At 45.9% G+C, this 14,976-nt stretch overlaps 1 protein-coding gene across 1 annotated transcript in view; it reads right to left on the reverse strand.

Moving 5' to 3' along the window:
* Positions 1 to 12,322: 12,322 nt before the first annotated feature.
* Positions 12,323 to 14,976, reverse strand: part of TTC9 (tetratricopeptide repeat domain 9) — a 36,328-nt gene continuing 33,674 nt past the window's right edge. Inside the window, exon 3 of the mRNA XM_030559673.1 lies at positions 12,323 to 14,291. Coding sequence (XP_030415533.1) covers positions 14,212 to 14,291 — 80 coding nt within the window. The 3' untranslated portion in view covers positions 12,323 to 14,211. The remainder of the gene's footprint in view (positions 14,292 to 14,976) is intronic.

The raw sequence follows: 14,976 nt of genomic DNA on the forward strand, positions 1-14,976 counted from the left end.
TTTCTGGGTGAAATCTGATTGTTTTACAAGTTGGGATATTCCCCCCCTCCCCAACTGCTGGTCTTGGAGTCCGGCTGGGGTCACTCTTTTTCATGCACCATCACCAGCAATAGCAATTCTGTAAATCCACAAGCTACAGCCACAACAGCTGTTCTCAGGCTTCTCTGACAACTGCACTGTAGCTTTCTAAACAGTCTAAGGGGCTCTCTAATTTACTGAGCGCTGGCTGCAGTGTTGTTGTAGCTCGTCTGGTCCCAGGCTATTAGAGAGACAAGGTGGGTGAGGTCATAGCTTTTATTGGCCCCACCTCTATTGGTCAGAGAGACGAGCTTTCCCAGATCTCTTCTTCAGGTCTGGGTAAGCTCAAAAGCCTGTCTCTCTCACCAGCAAGAGTGGGTCCAATAAAAGCTATTACCTCACCCACCTTGTATCTCTGAGCTCTGTCACACCAACCCAGATGCACATAATTTGAAATCCAAAATGAAAATTTCCCACATGAGTTTCACCCTGCTGCCCATCTGGCATGTTAGGGGAAGAGTATTTAAAGAGAGAAAAGGGAAGGATTAACCCCTTCTTAGATACTTTGGGTTAATTAGCCTTCTTCATTTCAGAACAGGGCATTTGAGGAGGTGCTGACCAGAAATCTCCAGACCCAAGATAATATACCATAATTATCTCTGCACAACTAGCAGGACAATTGCAAACCTCTGGCCAACTGCAGCTCCAGATCAGGGTTGACAGAGAGGATGGAAGTACTGTCTGACATGGATAACTATTAATTCAAGAAAGACTGACTTCAAAAAATATATATATATATATTTTTAACAAACCATTATTGGAAGGAGCAATGGGAAGGAGGCACCTGGTGACTGGGACATGTGGAGGTCAGTGGTTTCTGGATCTTTCTTTTTGTACTGTGGTGGGACTTTGGGGCAGTTTTAGAATGCAGTTTGAATGGAATTACAGTGGCCATTTTAGGTATTTCATGCAAGTTGAATACACACAGGTTATTCATTGCATCGATTCTGTGTGTGTGTATATCTAGCCTTGAAGGTATTGCTGATTTGTAAGAGACGCTGAAACATTAAAAAACAACAAAAAAACAGAAAAGTCACTGTTTGTGGTCAGCCTGCAATGTTTTGTTCACTCCTATTGCAGAGCCAGCATACAAACTCTCCAACTCCTGAGTTGTGCCAACATTGCTTCAAAAGTGCTGATGCACAAACAGGTTGCATGCCTTGTGAGCCATTTGAAATATGGGTGAGAAAACTATGGCTCAAAGTGGCAAGAAAAAGAAACCTGAATATTTCTAAAAGGGCGTTGCAGACTAAGCAGCACTGACCAACAGTTTCTGTGCTCTGAAAAGTGACGGTCAAAATGCCATCATGGAGTTTCTCAATTTATTTTTTCTCAGTGACTTTTCCAGCTCATAAGTCAAAATTCATTTTTCTTCTAGCCCCACAGATCCAACCTAGGCTGTGAAAATTTTGTTCAATCTGCCTCATATGCTATAACATGTAATAAAGATTCTGCAGGTGGAGTTCAGGTGAATATTGTTGATGATCTGAACTAGGGTCTCAACAGGTTAAAAGCCAGTTCACTGTATCACTGAGTTCCCCTCTATTTATTGCTGTTGTCTTATTTCTTTAAACCAAAACCTCCTAGAAAGTTCTTGGGAATTGTTCTTTTAAACACATTTATGGCGAACTGTAAGTGGATGTGCATTTATCTTGCAGTGCAAATGCATACTTCCAATCTATAGTCTCTTCTGCTCCTCTTTGATATCTAATCCTCTTCTTTGGCAAAGTAAATAATAAGAGACACTCTTACAGATCAGATTAATCTTCCAATCCCTTTTTAAAAGGATAGGAGATCAATACCATTACCAAAGCCGTTACACAGCCCTAAGCATTTCAGCTGTGCTCTGTGTACAGTAAGATTGCAGAGAGGTACTTCTACTAATATACAGACCTCCACCTTCACTGTATGGGTGTGCTATATGCTGCCTCCACCCGTCCCCCCTCTGATGTGACTGACTGTGCCCAGTATCAGAGAAACAGGGTTGGTGATGAACTAAGGAGCCTTTCACCCTTTGGTCTCTGGTTCAGGTCACTAGTATTGTCCATTTTTAGGCTGAAACCTGTGAATATGGCACCAGGATGGCCTGAGAGAGCTCCAGGTTCAAGACAATGCTTTTGCCTTATCCAGAGTTAATTTTTTATCCCAGATCACACTAAATCAGGAAGAGAAGGAACTTGAACCTGAGTTTCCCACATCACAGGGCAGTGCTCTGTCTAGGCACCAGGCAATGGAGTTTCTCTAACTTGCTCCTGTGTCTCCATGAAATGTTTCCCTTTCAACGAACCAGCATATTTCAACAAAATTAGCAACTTTAGATACAGCATTAGCACAGTCCCTGCCTCAAAGAGGTTACAACCGAAGTAACATCACACCACAGTCAGCACTAATTAGTTCCTCTCTTGGCAGGCAAAGCAGAGAGGTTAAGGACTAAACAGACCATGGAGTCTGAAATCCTCCATCATCCTGAGAGATGGCCCGTCTAGGTCAGGACTGAGTCATACCAGCGGAACTGAGAAGGGGAAGTGGACATTGCTGCTGCCCAAGCTGTACTACTTTGGTACATAAATAGAGGACTCCAGATTTTATGGCTTTCAATCAGCTATCATTCAGAAGTATAAATTCACTGCACGCTGAAGCAGCAGGGTATAGCAGCTTTTGGATTACTATAACCTGCCATGTGTTGTAAGACCCGAGGCAGAGGGCAAATGATTACAATGTGCTGTCATCTTCTAGAAGTTCATAGTGGCTTAAGATGATCTAACTGCTGCCATGGAAGGGAGGAAGGTGTGGTCTCTAGTTAGACCAAGATACTAGAAGCCAGAATCTGGGGTTCTTTTCCCAGCCACTGACTCACCTATGCGGCCTTGGGCCAATCACCTAATTTCTCTATTAATCAGTTTACCTATCTGTAAAATGGGGATTATAATATCAATTTTGCAGGTGTATTATGAAGTGTAATTAACATCTGTAAAGTGCACTAAGATTCTGAGATGAAAGGCTAGTGAAGGGCAAAGCATTATTATAATTATACTGAATACAAAGTATGAAAACGGACGTGCATTCACTTGGCATTATTGTTTTTGGCTATGACATCATCATCAGCAAATCTGAAAGCTCCATCTGTATCCTACTCTTTGTAGCCACTTTGCAATTATGTTTCACTGTACAGCAATTTTGTTCAACAACTTGGTTGTTTCTCACATCAGATGAATTATTCAGCAACAGATTGCTTTCTTGTCTTTGACAATACTAATACCTTATGTTCATATAATCCTTCAAAAGTGCTCTGCAAACATTGTTACTAAATTCTTCAATGCACCTGTGAAGTATGCTACTATTATTATGCCCAAGCACAGCGGCGGAAACTGAGCCTCAGAGATTCAGTGACATGCTAAAGGCACCCTGTGAGTCACTGGTGAAACTAGAGAGGGTGGCCGTGTCCCTGATAACCGAAAATGAGACACATTTTGCCTAGGACTGCCTGCATCCTAGTTGGAGAGAGCTCCCTTTCTTGAGCAAGCAAACCAAGATTCTGCTTTGCAAAGGGACTCTATAAAAATGGCATTGTAGGACTCTTTGTTTATTTTCTAATTGATTCCCATTCAGATGTGCTCATACTCCAAATGAAAAGATGATGTTTCGAACTGACAGCGTCACAAACTCAACTTCAGAGCTGAGTCAAGCTGCATTATTGTTTGCAGGGGCAGCCTTCCCCCACCCCAAGCACAGCGGTCCACTGGTCATGGGGATTCGGCAGAATTTCTGCGGGTGATCTGGCGGCACTGCGCCTTTGGCTACCCACTGCCGAAGCAGGGCAGGCTGCCCCTACAGCTTGCCACCCCAGACATGTGCTTGCTGCACTGGTCCCTGGAGCCACCACTGATTGATTGTCTACCCTCATTTACAGTGGGAAACCCCATTCTCTTGTCTTGGAAACAATTATATTGATGCCAGGTCAAAATAAAATAGATTTCGCTCTCCCAAAGCTATGATGAGCTGGCAGGGCTAGCAAAGGTAAAAAGTAGCAATGCTGTGGGGTGATGCCTAGCTACAGGTCTTGTGATCTCACTAGCTCAGCTTGCTGATCTGATGTCAAGAGACGAGCCTTATGAGTTTATTGGCTCAGTGACTGAAGTTTGTTGGTCTGATAGAGGGTCGTCCGCTGTGAGATCACTTGCTGAGCACCTCCAGCTTGCTAGGACAATTTCAAGGATGGGCCTTTGATGTTGTTGCCTCAGCACCTTTATGTTGGTGTGATGAGGTCTGAGCACAGGCTTCTGTGCAGTCTCTTGCTCAGAGCCTCTAGCTTGTTGGGCTGAAACCAGGGCGCAGCAGTTTACTGGCTCAGTACTCCAGTTTTCAGGGTAGATGCAAGGCACAGACCTCTGAGATCACTAGCTCAAATGCTTCAATATGCAGCGTTGCCAGCCCCAAACATTCAAAAATCACCAGCAAACTCCCCCATTCCAAAAATCAGAAGACTTTTAAAAACACATTTGACCTTCTTGCCATTGGCTTTCTGATGCTGGTGTGTTTAGGGGTCACATTTTTAAAGCTTTCCTTCACATTCCGTGAGGGCTAAACACTCACTTTTAGGGGGGGAAACAACCAGATTCCAGCAGCTGAGGCTTTAAGCAAAGCACCATCACAATGTGATGCCTCTGGGAGAGGTGGCAATGCTGACATGTTTGGCTGAAATCAACATACCTGTCTCTGTGAGTCACCATTCCCTGCTTGCTCTGCTGGTGCCAAGGCACTGGCCTTTGCCATGGCACTGGCTCAGCATCGCTGCTGAGCTGATGACATGGGGCAGGATCCTGGGAAATGGCCCAGCAGCTGTAGCTTGCTGGGCTGTTTTCAAGGCATGGGCCTCTGTGAACTCCCTGGCTCAAACACATACAGCTTGCTGATTTGACAACATGGCGGATGGATATTGACTAGATGGATTACTGGACTAATTTAGCATGGAAGTGCTTACATTCCTGTGAACATCACGTGGAGCCACTCAGGTGGGTTGGAAGGTAAAGTACTTTGTGATGTAATAATGTTTTTATAATCTGCAGCAAGTGTCACTGTAACCCAATGCTATGTGCTGAGTAAAGAAATGCTAAATCTTTACTTCCATGAGGGTTTCCTGAGCTGATTGCTACAATTTATCCAGCCAGATGCCTGGCTCAGGTTATCAGAACCCAGCGAGGAGTAAGACTGGCTGACAAATCAGTTGCAGTCCAGCCAACATTGCTTGAAAGATGAGAATCTGTGTGCTCAGGAGCTACTTCCCAACTGCAAATCCCACAGCTGCCTTTGCTTTGTCTATATGTTTCTTTCTGGGTAAGCCGGATAAAACCAAAAATCTACCAGCAATCAAACTGCATGTATAAGCGTAGTCTCATACCTCTCCCCAGAAGCATACATGGAAACATCAACAGGGTTTCTATCTAGAACCAGAGTTACAGATCCCACTGCAGAAGAGGAAGAGTAGAACTATAATGTGGGTTTGAACAGCTGCTCAAACTGCATCAGGTCACTTCCTTGAGGATAAGCATCCCCATTGCCAAAACCAACCCCCACAATTGGCACTAATTGCTCCCTGTGGTGGCAATTTGAATTGATCAAAGAGACTAAACTCCCTTCTCACTCCTGGGAACTGGACTGAGACCCAGCAGCTCAGTTCCTGTACACCCCCTAAACAGCTACCTGAAAAACAGATGCTAAATGCTCCCCCTCACTTCCCAGCCTGCCCTGGATTCAAATTTGCCTACAGTACAGGCAAAGGCTCTATATCCCTATTGGTGATCTCCTGCAGCTGGCTGGTCAGGTAATAGTCAGGTATGCTAGTTTGTGTGTGTGTTGGCAGAAATAAAAAGCAGCAAAATAGGCAAAGGGATGCATAAGCACAGAAAAAGACTATACTCAAAGGTTTGTTTCAGATAAAGTAAACCAAGCTTAGCTACTTATCCAGACTAGGAAGGGGAAAGTCAGCTCCAAAAATGTTACAGGTCACCCCCCCCACCCTAAACAGTCACTCATCACGAGTGGCAGATCAGAAATGTCTTGTCAAAATTTAGTTCAGCTTTGTTACATACCTAACCTCACAACCCTTCACTTCAGGAGGAGATGGCCAGGACCAAACTGTTCCTCTACCTCAACCTGTATTTACTTGCTTTAGCAATTCCTCCTGGAGCAGAAACCTAGCAGACTGCTACCTCCTCCAGCTGACCTCCCCCTGCATTACCCTAAGGAGGCAGCTGTCTGTCTGACTACTCCCTCCAACGTTTTCAGGGGACAGACCCTTAGCTGTAGCACAAATGCCCTAGATGGCTGAGTCATCCAGAAAGAGCTAGAAGTTGGGTCCCAGAGACAGGTCAGGTGGTGGCTCCTCCATCTTTCTTACCCTCCTACCACATCTTCTTTACCCTGATTTTTCTCTCATGTGCTTCTTTGCTCAATACCTCCCAGACCAACTCTCCCTTTTCCCACAAGGGCTCTCATGACACTCCCATCAGCCTCTCCCCAGCTTTCAGGGCAGCAAACATCACTCTTTATCTCCCTGCCCTCCCTCCAAGGATTGGCTCCCTAAGACTTCTTTCTCCAGCCTGTGGTGGCACCTCCTCCTCCAAGTCTCTCACAGATGTTCAGCAAGCCCCATGCCCATTGTATCTCCTTCACCTGAACCAGGCAGAGATGCTGGTTTTCAGGTTCTTCGATACTCCTGTGGTTTTCTCCTTGTTTTATTGATGAGCAGATAGAAACTTCAATATACAGTTCGAAAACATTTTAACACTAAACCAAAAAAAAAACCCCCACAAAAAGCCCAAACAAACAAAGCCCAATTTAAATAGCACACTTGTGCCCAATGCAGATTGATTGCCATACAAAAATTAAATCCTTGGGAGACCCAGTATATCAGTAACTAGAGATTTGCCCCAGCCCTAATTTTCAGTGTATCATCTTCACTCGTTCTTACTAACGGGCCGGTCTTGTCCTGTGCACTCTTCCCCTTCAGCTCCCTCTGCATGAAGCAGTGTCAGTGACCTGATGTAGTTTCAGCAGCCGTTCAAACCCACATTATAGTTCTATTCTTCCTCTTCTGCAGTGGGACCTGTAACTCTTGTTCTAGATAGAAACCCTGTTGAAGCAGTGCAAATCCAGCATGAAGTGCCCTTAATTTCATTCAAATCAATGGCAATTGTGGGTGCTCCTCAAATTGCAGGGTCTGATGCTACACTGGCTAAGTGCTAAACGGGCTCTCCTATCCTTCAGAGGTAGCTCCCTTCCTTTTCTCAGCAAAACTGAATTTCCATTTTCCTCTGGCAAGCCAGTGAGGCTAAGTTTCCAGCTTGCTGTATGTGCAAACACACAAACTGAAGGTTCCTAGATAGGAATTTTTAATCTGCCTATCAGTTCTGCTGAAGTAGATTAAATCATTTAATGTTGGCAGGTGCTCTTTCTTCTCTATAGGCAGTAAATACTTATAGCAAAAGCATGGTGGTGTTGAGGTTTTTAATACATTCAATATCCTTCCAGTTAGAGTGTGGGATTTTTCTTCTTGCTGCTTTTCATGTCTAAAATGTTGTCATGCCAGGTAGAGCAAGAGGAGGCCTGTTCCACTCTTCTGAGATCTGTTCATGTCAAGAATGTGTGTGTGAGTGAGACAGACAGTGAAAGCAAAGCTGCTATGATCAAGCTACTGAGATTGCATCATGACTCACAAATTCCCAAGATTCAAATGTGTAATATTGGCCTTTTTAAGGTGGGACAGGGACAGGCAAACAAATGGGCATGTTTAATATCAGACAGCTCAAGTCATTTTGAAGAGGGGGTGAGCTCTTTCCTATAAAGGGACATGATCAAGTAGTTTAGGCCCCACCTCCAAAGATGTGTGGTGTGTGTTTTTTAAACAAAACTCAGTATGAATAGAAATGGGTTCATATAGTTTCTCTCAGCTAATTTCAGTGCAAACTGTTGGGTTACTGGATGTAAATGTAGTCCTGCTATTTCAAAAACTCAGAACACTAGAGCACTGACTAATGCATGAAAACTGAAATTGCCCATAAATGCAAAGTGAACTGACCAGGCTAATTTCACTGTCCAAGCTGAGTGAAATGCAGAAAATTAAACCAACAGCATAAATCAACTACTAACACTTCTTTTGTCTGAGCATCCCCCGACAAGGAATTGGCAGATGCTTTCACAGCTGACGGGGAGCATGGGGGCTCTCTGCTGCAGGAGCAGAAAGATGCCTGGGTCAGCAGGATACTGCCTGAGTGTTAGCTGCATTTGAGGGCCCCTGCAGAAGCAGGGAGGGAAGATAGGAGTCAGAGTCACCTGCAGCTGTGGAGGATGGGCAAATTCTCTGCCCCGTTCCCTTCTCCTCACCCGTATCCTCATGGAATTGTTTGGCGCACATGCACACACAAGGTGGGGAACGCTGTCTTAAATGATGAAAACAGAGCAGCCAGTTAAAGTGGTTTCTGTTTTAATTCCAGTTTATGCTTTCATAATCTAGACCAGGTTTATTAACTATAGGAGTTTTATCTTGACAGAATCCTAGTGTCCAGATTTTGCATTTCTGATGTTGAGATTTCACAGTAATAAATACCAATCTGCATGGCCTGAGGTAAATTTGGGTCTAACGTGAGTAACGGCCAACTTGTCATGAGGCATGATTGTGAATTTGTGGAGCTGACAAGACACAAGGCAACATACATTTGGGTTACACTCAGCTTCCAAGGAGAATACAGGGAGTGACACTGGTGATTCCCTCTTTGTCAGTCTTGCACCAGTGCATGAGCAAAGTGCTGGGGGGCACTGAGCCGTTGGGGGGCACTGTGTTTCAGATGAGATATAAAACCAAGGTCCTGGCCACTTATGGTCATTGAAAGTCCATTGGTACTTTTACATGAGGATGGTTGCTAAGCCCAATGTCCTGGACAAGTTCAAATTCAAGTATCCCATTCTGCCTCCCAAACTACCCTGTGCAGCTCCAATGGTATGCTTCATTCCCCCTCCCCTACAGTGGTTGCTGTCAGAAGGGCTGGGTAGCTGGCAGAGATTCAGCCCTTCCCAGGGAGACTCAGGAAGATAGTGAGAATCAGTAGGGGCAGTGGGGAAGCAGCAGGCTGTGAAAATTGGTTATTACAGAGTTGCCACCATCTGTAACGCTTGGCTGATGCCCAGGGAACAAGGAAGGCTGGGGATCATTCTTATGAAGTCCTCCCTTCCTGTAATGCAACCTCACTCCCTAGCACAGTGGTCAGAACACTGAATAGGCTACAGCCCATAGAGCAGGCAGCTGCCTGCTACTTTTCTTTGTTCCCGTCTAACTTGCATTCAGCAGAACCACTTTGCTGCATGAAAAACATGCAGCCTTGCACTGGCCTCTGAGTGTGGACTGGAGCACTCTTCCTTAGAACCCTTTGCTAGATCCTGCCCCAACTCACCAAAGGCATGCTCAGGGGACAAGGGTAGCAGAGCTGTAGTAGCCTGGCTTTAGCTCCAGTAGACATCCTGCTAGGATGGCAGAGGGGTCCTGAGGCGAGGCACTCTGCAGTGAGCACTGCTCCATCAACCAACCAGCCCCAGTGCCTGCTACTCCTTGTGGTATGGATGTAGGGAACCTGGAGGCCCTGCCTCCTTGCTCTGGTTTGTGGAAGACCAGCTAACCTATTGGCTGGGTCCCCAGTCTAGCAGTCAGTGCTTGGGAGTGTTCAGTGTATCAGTTTCTGCTCCCACACAGCTGTGCAAGGCGCGGGGCAAGGTTTGCCATATCCTTTTGCCCTCCAGCACATCCATGCAATGCAGGGCAAAAATTTTCCCTAAGCTAGGGAATGCAGGCAACCAAGAGGATGAGACAAACTAGGCCAACCAGTTAATTTCCTTGTTGGTACACAGTTGTATCTTGCTTCCCCGCCAAAGGAATCCTCTCCCCACAACCATCACTGTAATGAACTGATGTTTGTATGTACCACTGCCTTCAGCTGGATTGAATCTGAAATACTCAGCTGGGTGGGCCCATTACTGCAACAACTGAAGAATAGTCTTTTAGCTCAAGTGGCAAGAGCCTCTGGTTCTGGAAGTGTTTTGGTTCTGAGGTCTTTCCCCACTGCCTCTGCAGGGTCCTGAGTGGCCCCACCATGGTACTATATCCCCATCAAGCTGCTATGAATTCACCTGGCTTATGTTGTAGATTTGCAGGGATTCATGCAGACAGGAAGATGCTCTCTCTTTTCACCACCATCACCCAGGTAAGGACAAGCATACAGAACCTAATGTGTCAGAACTGACCTAACCCATAGCATTTAGAAACCTAGGAACCGAATGAGAATCCAAACAGGCATTTCTCTAAGATCGAATGTTGGTTGCAGTGACACAAATATGAGCCTCATAGCGTAACATTAAGCCTGTAGTGATACTAATAGCTTTGCTAATTAAGTGTGGCACAATTAACGGGCTCTTGATGACAGGGAGCACCCCCCAAGGCATCCCACATGGGACCACTCGCCGCCCTCCCACAACACCTCCTGTCAGTGGAAATAGCCCTGCCCAATCCTTCAAATCACAGCACTAAGTATGTAGTTACACACAGGAATTCAGTAAGCATGTCCACATTCCTCTGTGTATGTGTGTCTGCACAGGGGCAAGTGAGAGTAGAGGCAGAAGGGCCATGTGGTCAGCCACTCCCATGAAAGATTGCATTGAGCCCAAAGAAAAGGGAACAACCAACAGAGTGAACTGAAATCTTAAATGTGGAACAAAACATAGACTCTTGGTATGTCACTTTACCCACCACCAAAATGCAGCCACCTCTGGGGTGGAATGCCTCAGCTGTCTAATAGTGTACAGTGACACTATGCTACAGTTTAGGAGCGGATGTGAAGCACGTTGTATACAACTGGAACAGGTGGGGAAATTCTGCGGGGTTAGCATATAAGTGCTCTGCTTGGAATTTGGTCAAAACTCTTGGGTTAATGCCCTCAGACTAATGAAAAGAGTCATCAAGATCTTCTATGAGCATGAGTGGCCAAGACCTCAACTTTTTCTCTTCTGAAAAGCAGCAACCTCTTATTTTTAAGTGAAGGATTGTTCCACTGCTGGGCCCCTCTCCTCCATTGTAAGGGTCCTCATGTGCTCAGAAAAATTTTGCAGCCTGTTGTGTTAATATTTTCTCACACATACTTAAAAAGGCTTCTGTGACAAAGGGAGGAAGTCTCTTCTGCCCCACAGCTGGAAAGTCCCCTCTAATCTCATTGTCCTTTTCCCCTGTTGTGTATCTTGCCAATTAAACTGGGTTTTATTTAGCTGCAAATAATCTGACTAGACCTGGGTCTGGTCTCCTTCCAGCTTAGCTCTTGTTCTAAGTCCACAGGCTGGCTTCTTCATTTGTTCCCCATCACCAGCTTGGACCTCATTCTCTGGTCCTACTCCTTCCCCCAAATAGCTTGGTCCACTGTTTGGCTTCCATCTCTCTCTGTCTGGCCCTTGCCTCCCACCAGGTAATGTGACTGAGTTACAGTATTCATATACTGCCTGCAAATAGGCTCACCTCTCAAGAGTTGGGGCTGAGAGTGTGTGGAGGGGTGAATGCACGTACCCCACCCCATTAGTTCAAGTTCAGGGCTTGAGTGTGTCAGAAGGGACCAAAAGTAGGTGTCTTACTCATTAAAACTGGCAAGTCCACCACCCCACTTCACACAGACACCCTTTCGGTGCTTTCCTGCAGCCCCTATCAGGTGGCAGTGAGGGGATGTTCATCCACACTGCAGGATTGTTCCTGATTGCTGTGCCCTCTGAAGCTCTGGGCAGTGAGCTGTAGTCAAGCCACGGCATTGTGTGAAATAAGTGGATAAATAACTGATTGCCATCTCTGTCCCAGTCATATTGCATTTGCATAGTGAACTGGTGTATCATACAGGTTTCACTGAGGGTCAGAGCTGGTTGTCAGGTCCCATTATTAGGGTGACAAGTGGGTATTTTGGCAACCCTATTTAAAAAACAGACAACCTTCCAGGAGTCCAGGGAAACCTTGGATGTTAAGAATTTTAAGAAAGGAAAATGTGGCTAGTGGGTCAGTATTTTGCTAATATAGTTTACATAAAGGATGAGCACTGTAGATATGGTACATATTTTGATCTTTCTGACAATAATTTGGGGCCTCCTGAAGGTTGTCTGTGGGTGCCATTGTCCCCTTTGCCCCCCCCAGCAGCCCCAGACCTATGGAGGATTTAGTATAAGCTCCTGGGAGCAGGGACCTTGTCTTCTAAAGCACTGTACGTCCTTCCAGCACATTAGCCAGCCAGCCTTCTAGCTCTCTTTATATTGCTCTATATTCGCTGAGGTTCAGTGCAGGGTCATCTAAAGAACTTCTCTCCTTAGTCTATCCTCACCCTGGACTTATGATGATGGTGGCAGTAGCTCCAGCCTCTTTACCGCCTTACATCCCAGCCATGCTGAGTGGAGGCAGGGCCAGGCCTAGGGGTGGGCATGTAGGGCGGGCATCCTGCGTGCTGACTTTAAGGTGGCACCATCGTGCTGTTCTATTGGGCGTTTTCCTGAGGGATACATTTCAGCTGGTCTAGATATTTATCTACCCTGATCCTCCAAGCCCTTTGCCCAGAAGATGCAATGTATCCCTTGACGGGTGTGGGATACTGGAGCCCATTTTCCTCATCAAACCCATCAGTTGTGCTGTACACGGCTCATTTCCATACTGACAGCTGCAGGACAACAGCCAGTTCACACGCTGAGTGAAAGCCCTGACTGTATGAGGGGTGCTCAGTCCACCATCTGGAATCACTTGTAGGGAGGGGAGAAGGGTTGTTTCCCAGTGGATGTGTGTTCACATCACTAAAGGACTCCCTCGTTGGCAGTTTCAGCAAAAAGACTAAGAGCTGATGGGCCATGGAGACTGAACTCCCTGCTGACCCCCCGAGGTGATCTGAGGGGGAATTTGGGGAAGTTTGGATAGATGGTACCTGTTCAGTGAAGAAACAGGTCTTCAGGCTCCAGGGTGGTCAAACCTGCCCCTTTCACCAGCATTAATTTTCCTAAAAGGAAATAACACAGGAAGCACCAACACAAGCCAGACAGATTGCAACCTCAATCCAGTGTACTAATAATACTTAGCACTGTACATTACTATAATTTTACTTACAACATTAACTAATAAATCCTCACAACACCCCTGTGAGGTAGGGAAGTGCTATTGTCCCCATTGTACAGATGGGGAAAATGAGGCACAGAGAGGAAAAGTGACTTGCCCAAGCCCACACAGCAAGGCATTGGCAGAGCTCATAAGAATTTTGGTGTTCCTGGCTCCCAGCCCCATGCTTATTTCTCTAGACCGTGCTGCCTCTCTGGAGATTAGGAACCCAGGAACCCCTTCTAAAAGTAATGTGTGGAATTGTTGACCATTCACAATTTTTACTGACAGATAATTATTCCACAGTTTAATCCCTGTCCTATGCAGTGCACCTCATACCCTTCAGAGTTCCACAGCACTCCCAGAACTCACTCTCCCAGCATTGGGACTGCTGTTTAGGAGTATCACAGGATGCTCTGTGCTTTTATTAAAAAGATGTTTAGACTGGGTTTAATTGGCATTGGTTCTGGAGTATGTGAACTCCTACAGGGCCTCAAAATACAGAGCCGGAGAGGAAGGCACAAGGAAACTGGTGAAAGGGGAATCTGCTTCCCCTCCTGAAGTGGCCAACAGCTCTCTTAGTTTTCTGGCTCTGTAGAATTCCAGTGATCGCTACCAGTAAGAAATGCTTGTGTCCAGTTTGTTGATTGGTAAATCATAGCCTCAGATGTTTTCTTCAGTGCAGAACTGCAGAAAGCACTCAGTCCAAGGCTAAAGATGTGCCTCTCATCTCTTCCTCCAACCTTCTGCCACTGTCCTGGAATCAGGCAGGCTGCAGCCACTGTGCTCTCCCACTGAGGGGACTGGGTTATGACCACTGTGCTGCCAAGCAGCCAAACCCAGAGTCCAAGTCTCTTCTAAAACTGGAATTAAATTAAGAGCGCTTGAGGGAGGATGGAGAGATGGGGACAGAGTGAAGCAAATGGACAAATCCACCCAATGAGAACTGGGAAGGAAACGTCCCCCTTGTCACTGAAGCAGGTTCCTGTTTACAAGGCTTCTTTCTCCCTCTGGGAACATCTGCTAAGCTTCATCTCGGTCAGCTGGATATACCGTATGACATTGGTATCTGCAGGGAAAGAGGACACAAGCACTCACCATGATTACAACTTCCAGTGAAAAACTTAACAGCTACACACTCTCCTGTTGCTGTTCGTCATGTCTCCTTTTTATAAATACTGCACCTGAAGTTACTGGGCCGTAGGAACTGCCCTCCCCACTCCCAAGAAAGGCCCTCTGGGCCAGTACCCTGTCACCTCTATGGAACAGAAATCTGCTCTTTGCTCACTATCCCTGCTCTAAAATCTTTGTCCAGACCTTGGTGAGCTTTTGCCCTGACTATTGTAACCTTCTCCTCTCCCACCTGCCTTCTCCCCAATCCACTCTATTCAATATGTTAAGTCATCATCTCCTCTTGCTTTCTGATCAAGTTTTTTCTACTGGCTTCCTGTCTCTCAATGCATCATATTCAGGCTCATCTTCATTTACACAGCTTTATACATTCCTGCCCACCTACATCTCTTCTCTTACTACTTTCAACTCCCATGTTCAGTTTATCTTCAGCTTCTGGTTGCTCACTTTCTGCCAGGCTGCCACTATGCCTAGAAAGTCTCTCTCTTTTGGCTGACCAAGTTACCTCTCTTCTCCTTCAAACCCACTCTGGGAATCCTTCCTACCTTCTCCCCCGCAATAATCCCCACACTTGCACTATTGTTCTTTCTGCTGCCATGTCTATTTTGGACAGTAAGTTCTTG

Source organism: Gopherus evgoodei, chromosome 4 (genome assembly GCF_007399415.2).
Source record: "Gopherus evgoodei ecotype Sinaloan lineage chromosome 4, rGopEvg1_v1.p, whole genome shotgun sequence".
Classification (NCBI taxonomy): domain Eukaryota; kingdom Metazoa; phylum Chordata; order Testudines; family Testudinidae; genus Gopherus; species Gopherus evgoodei.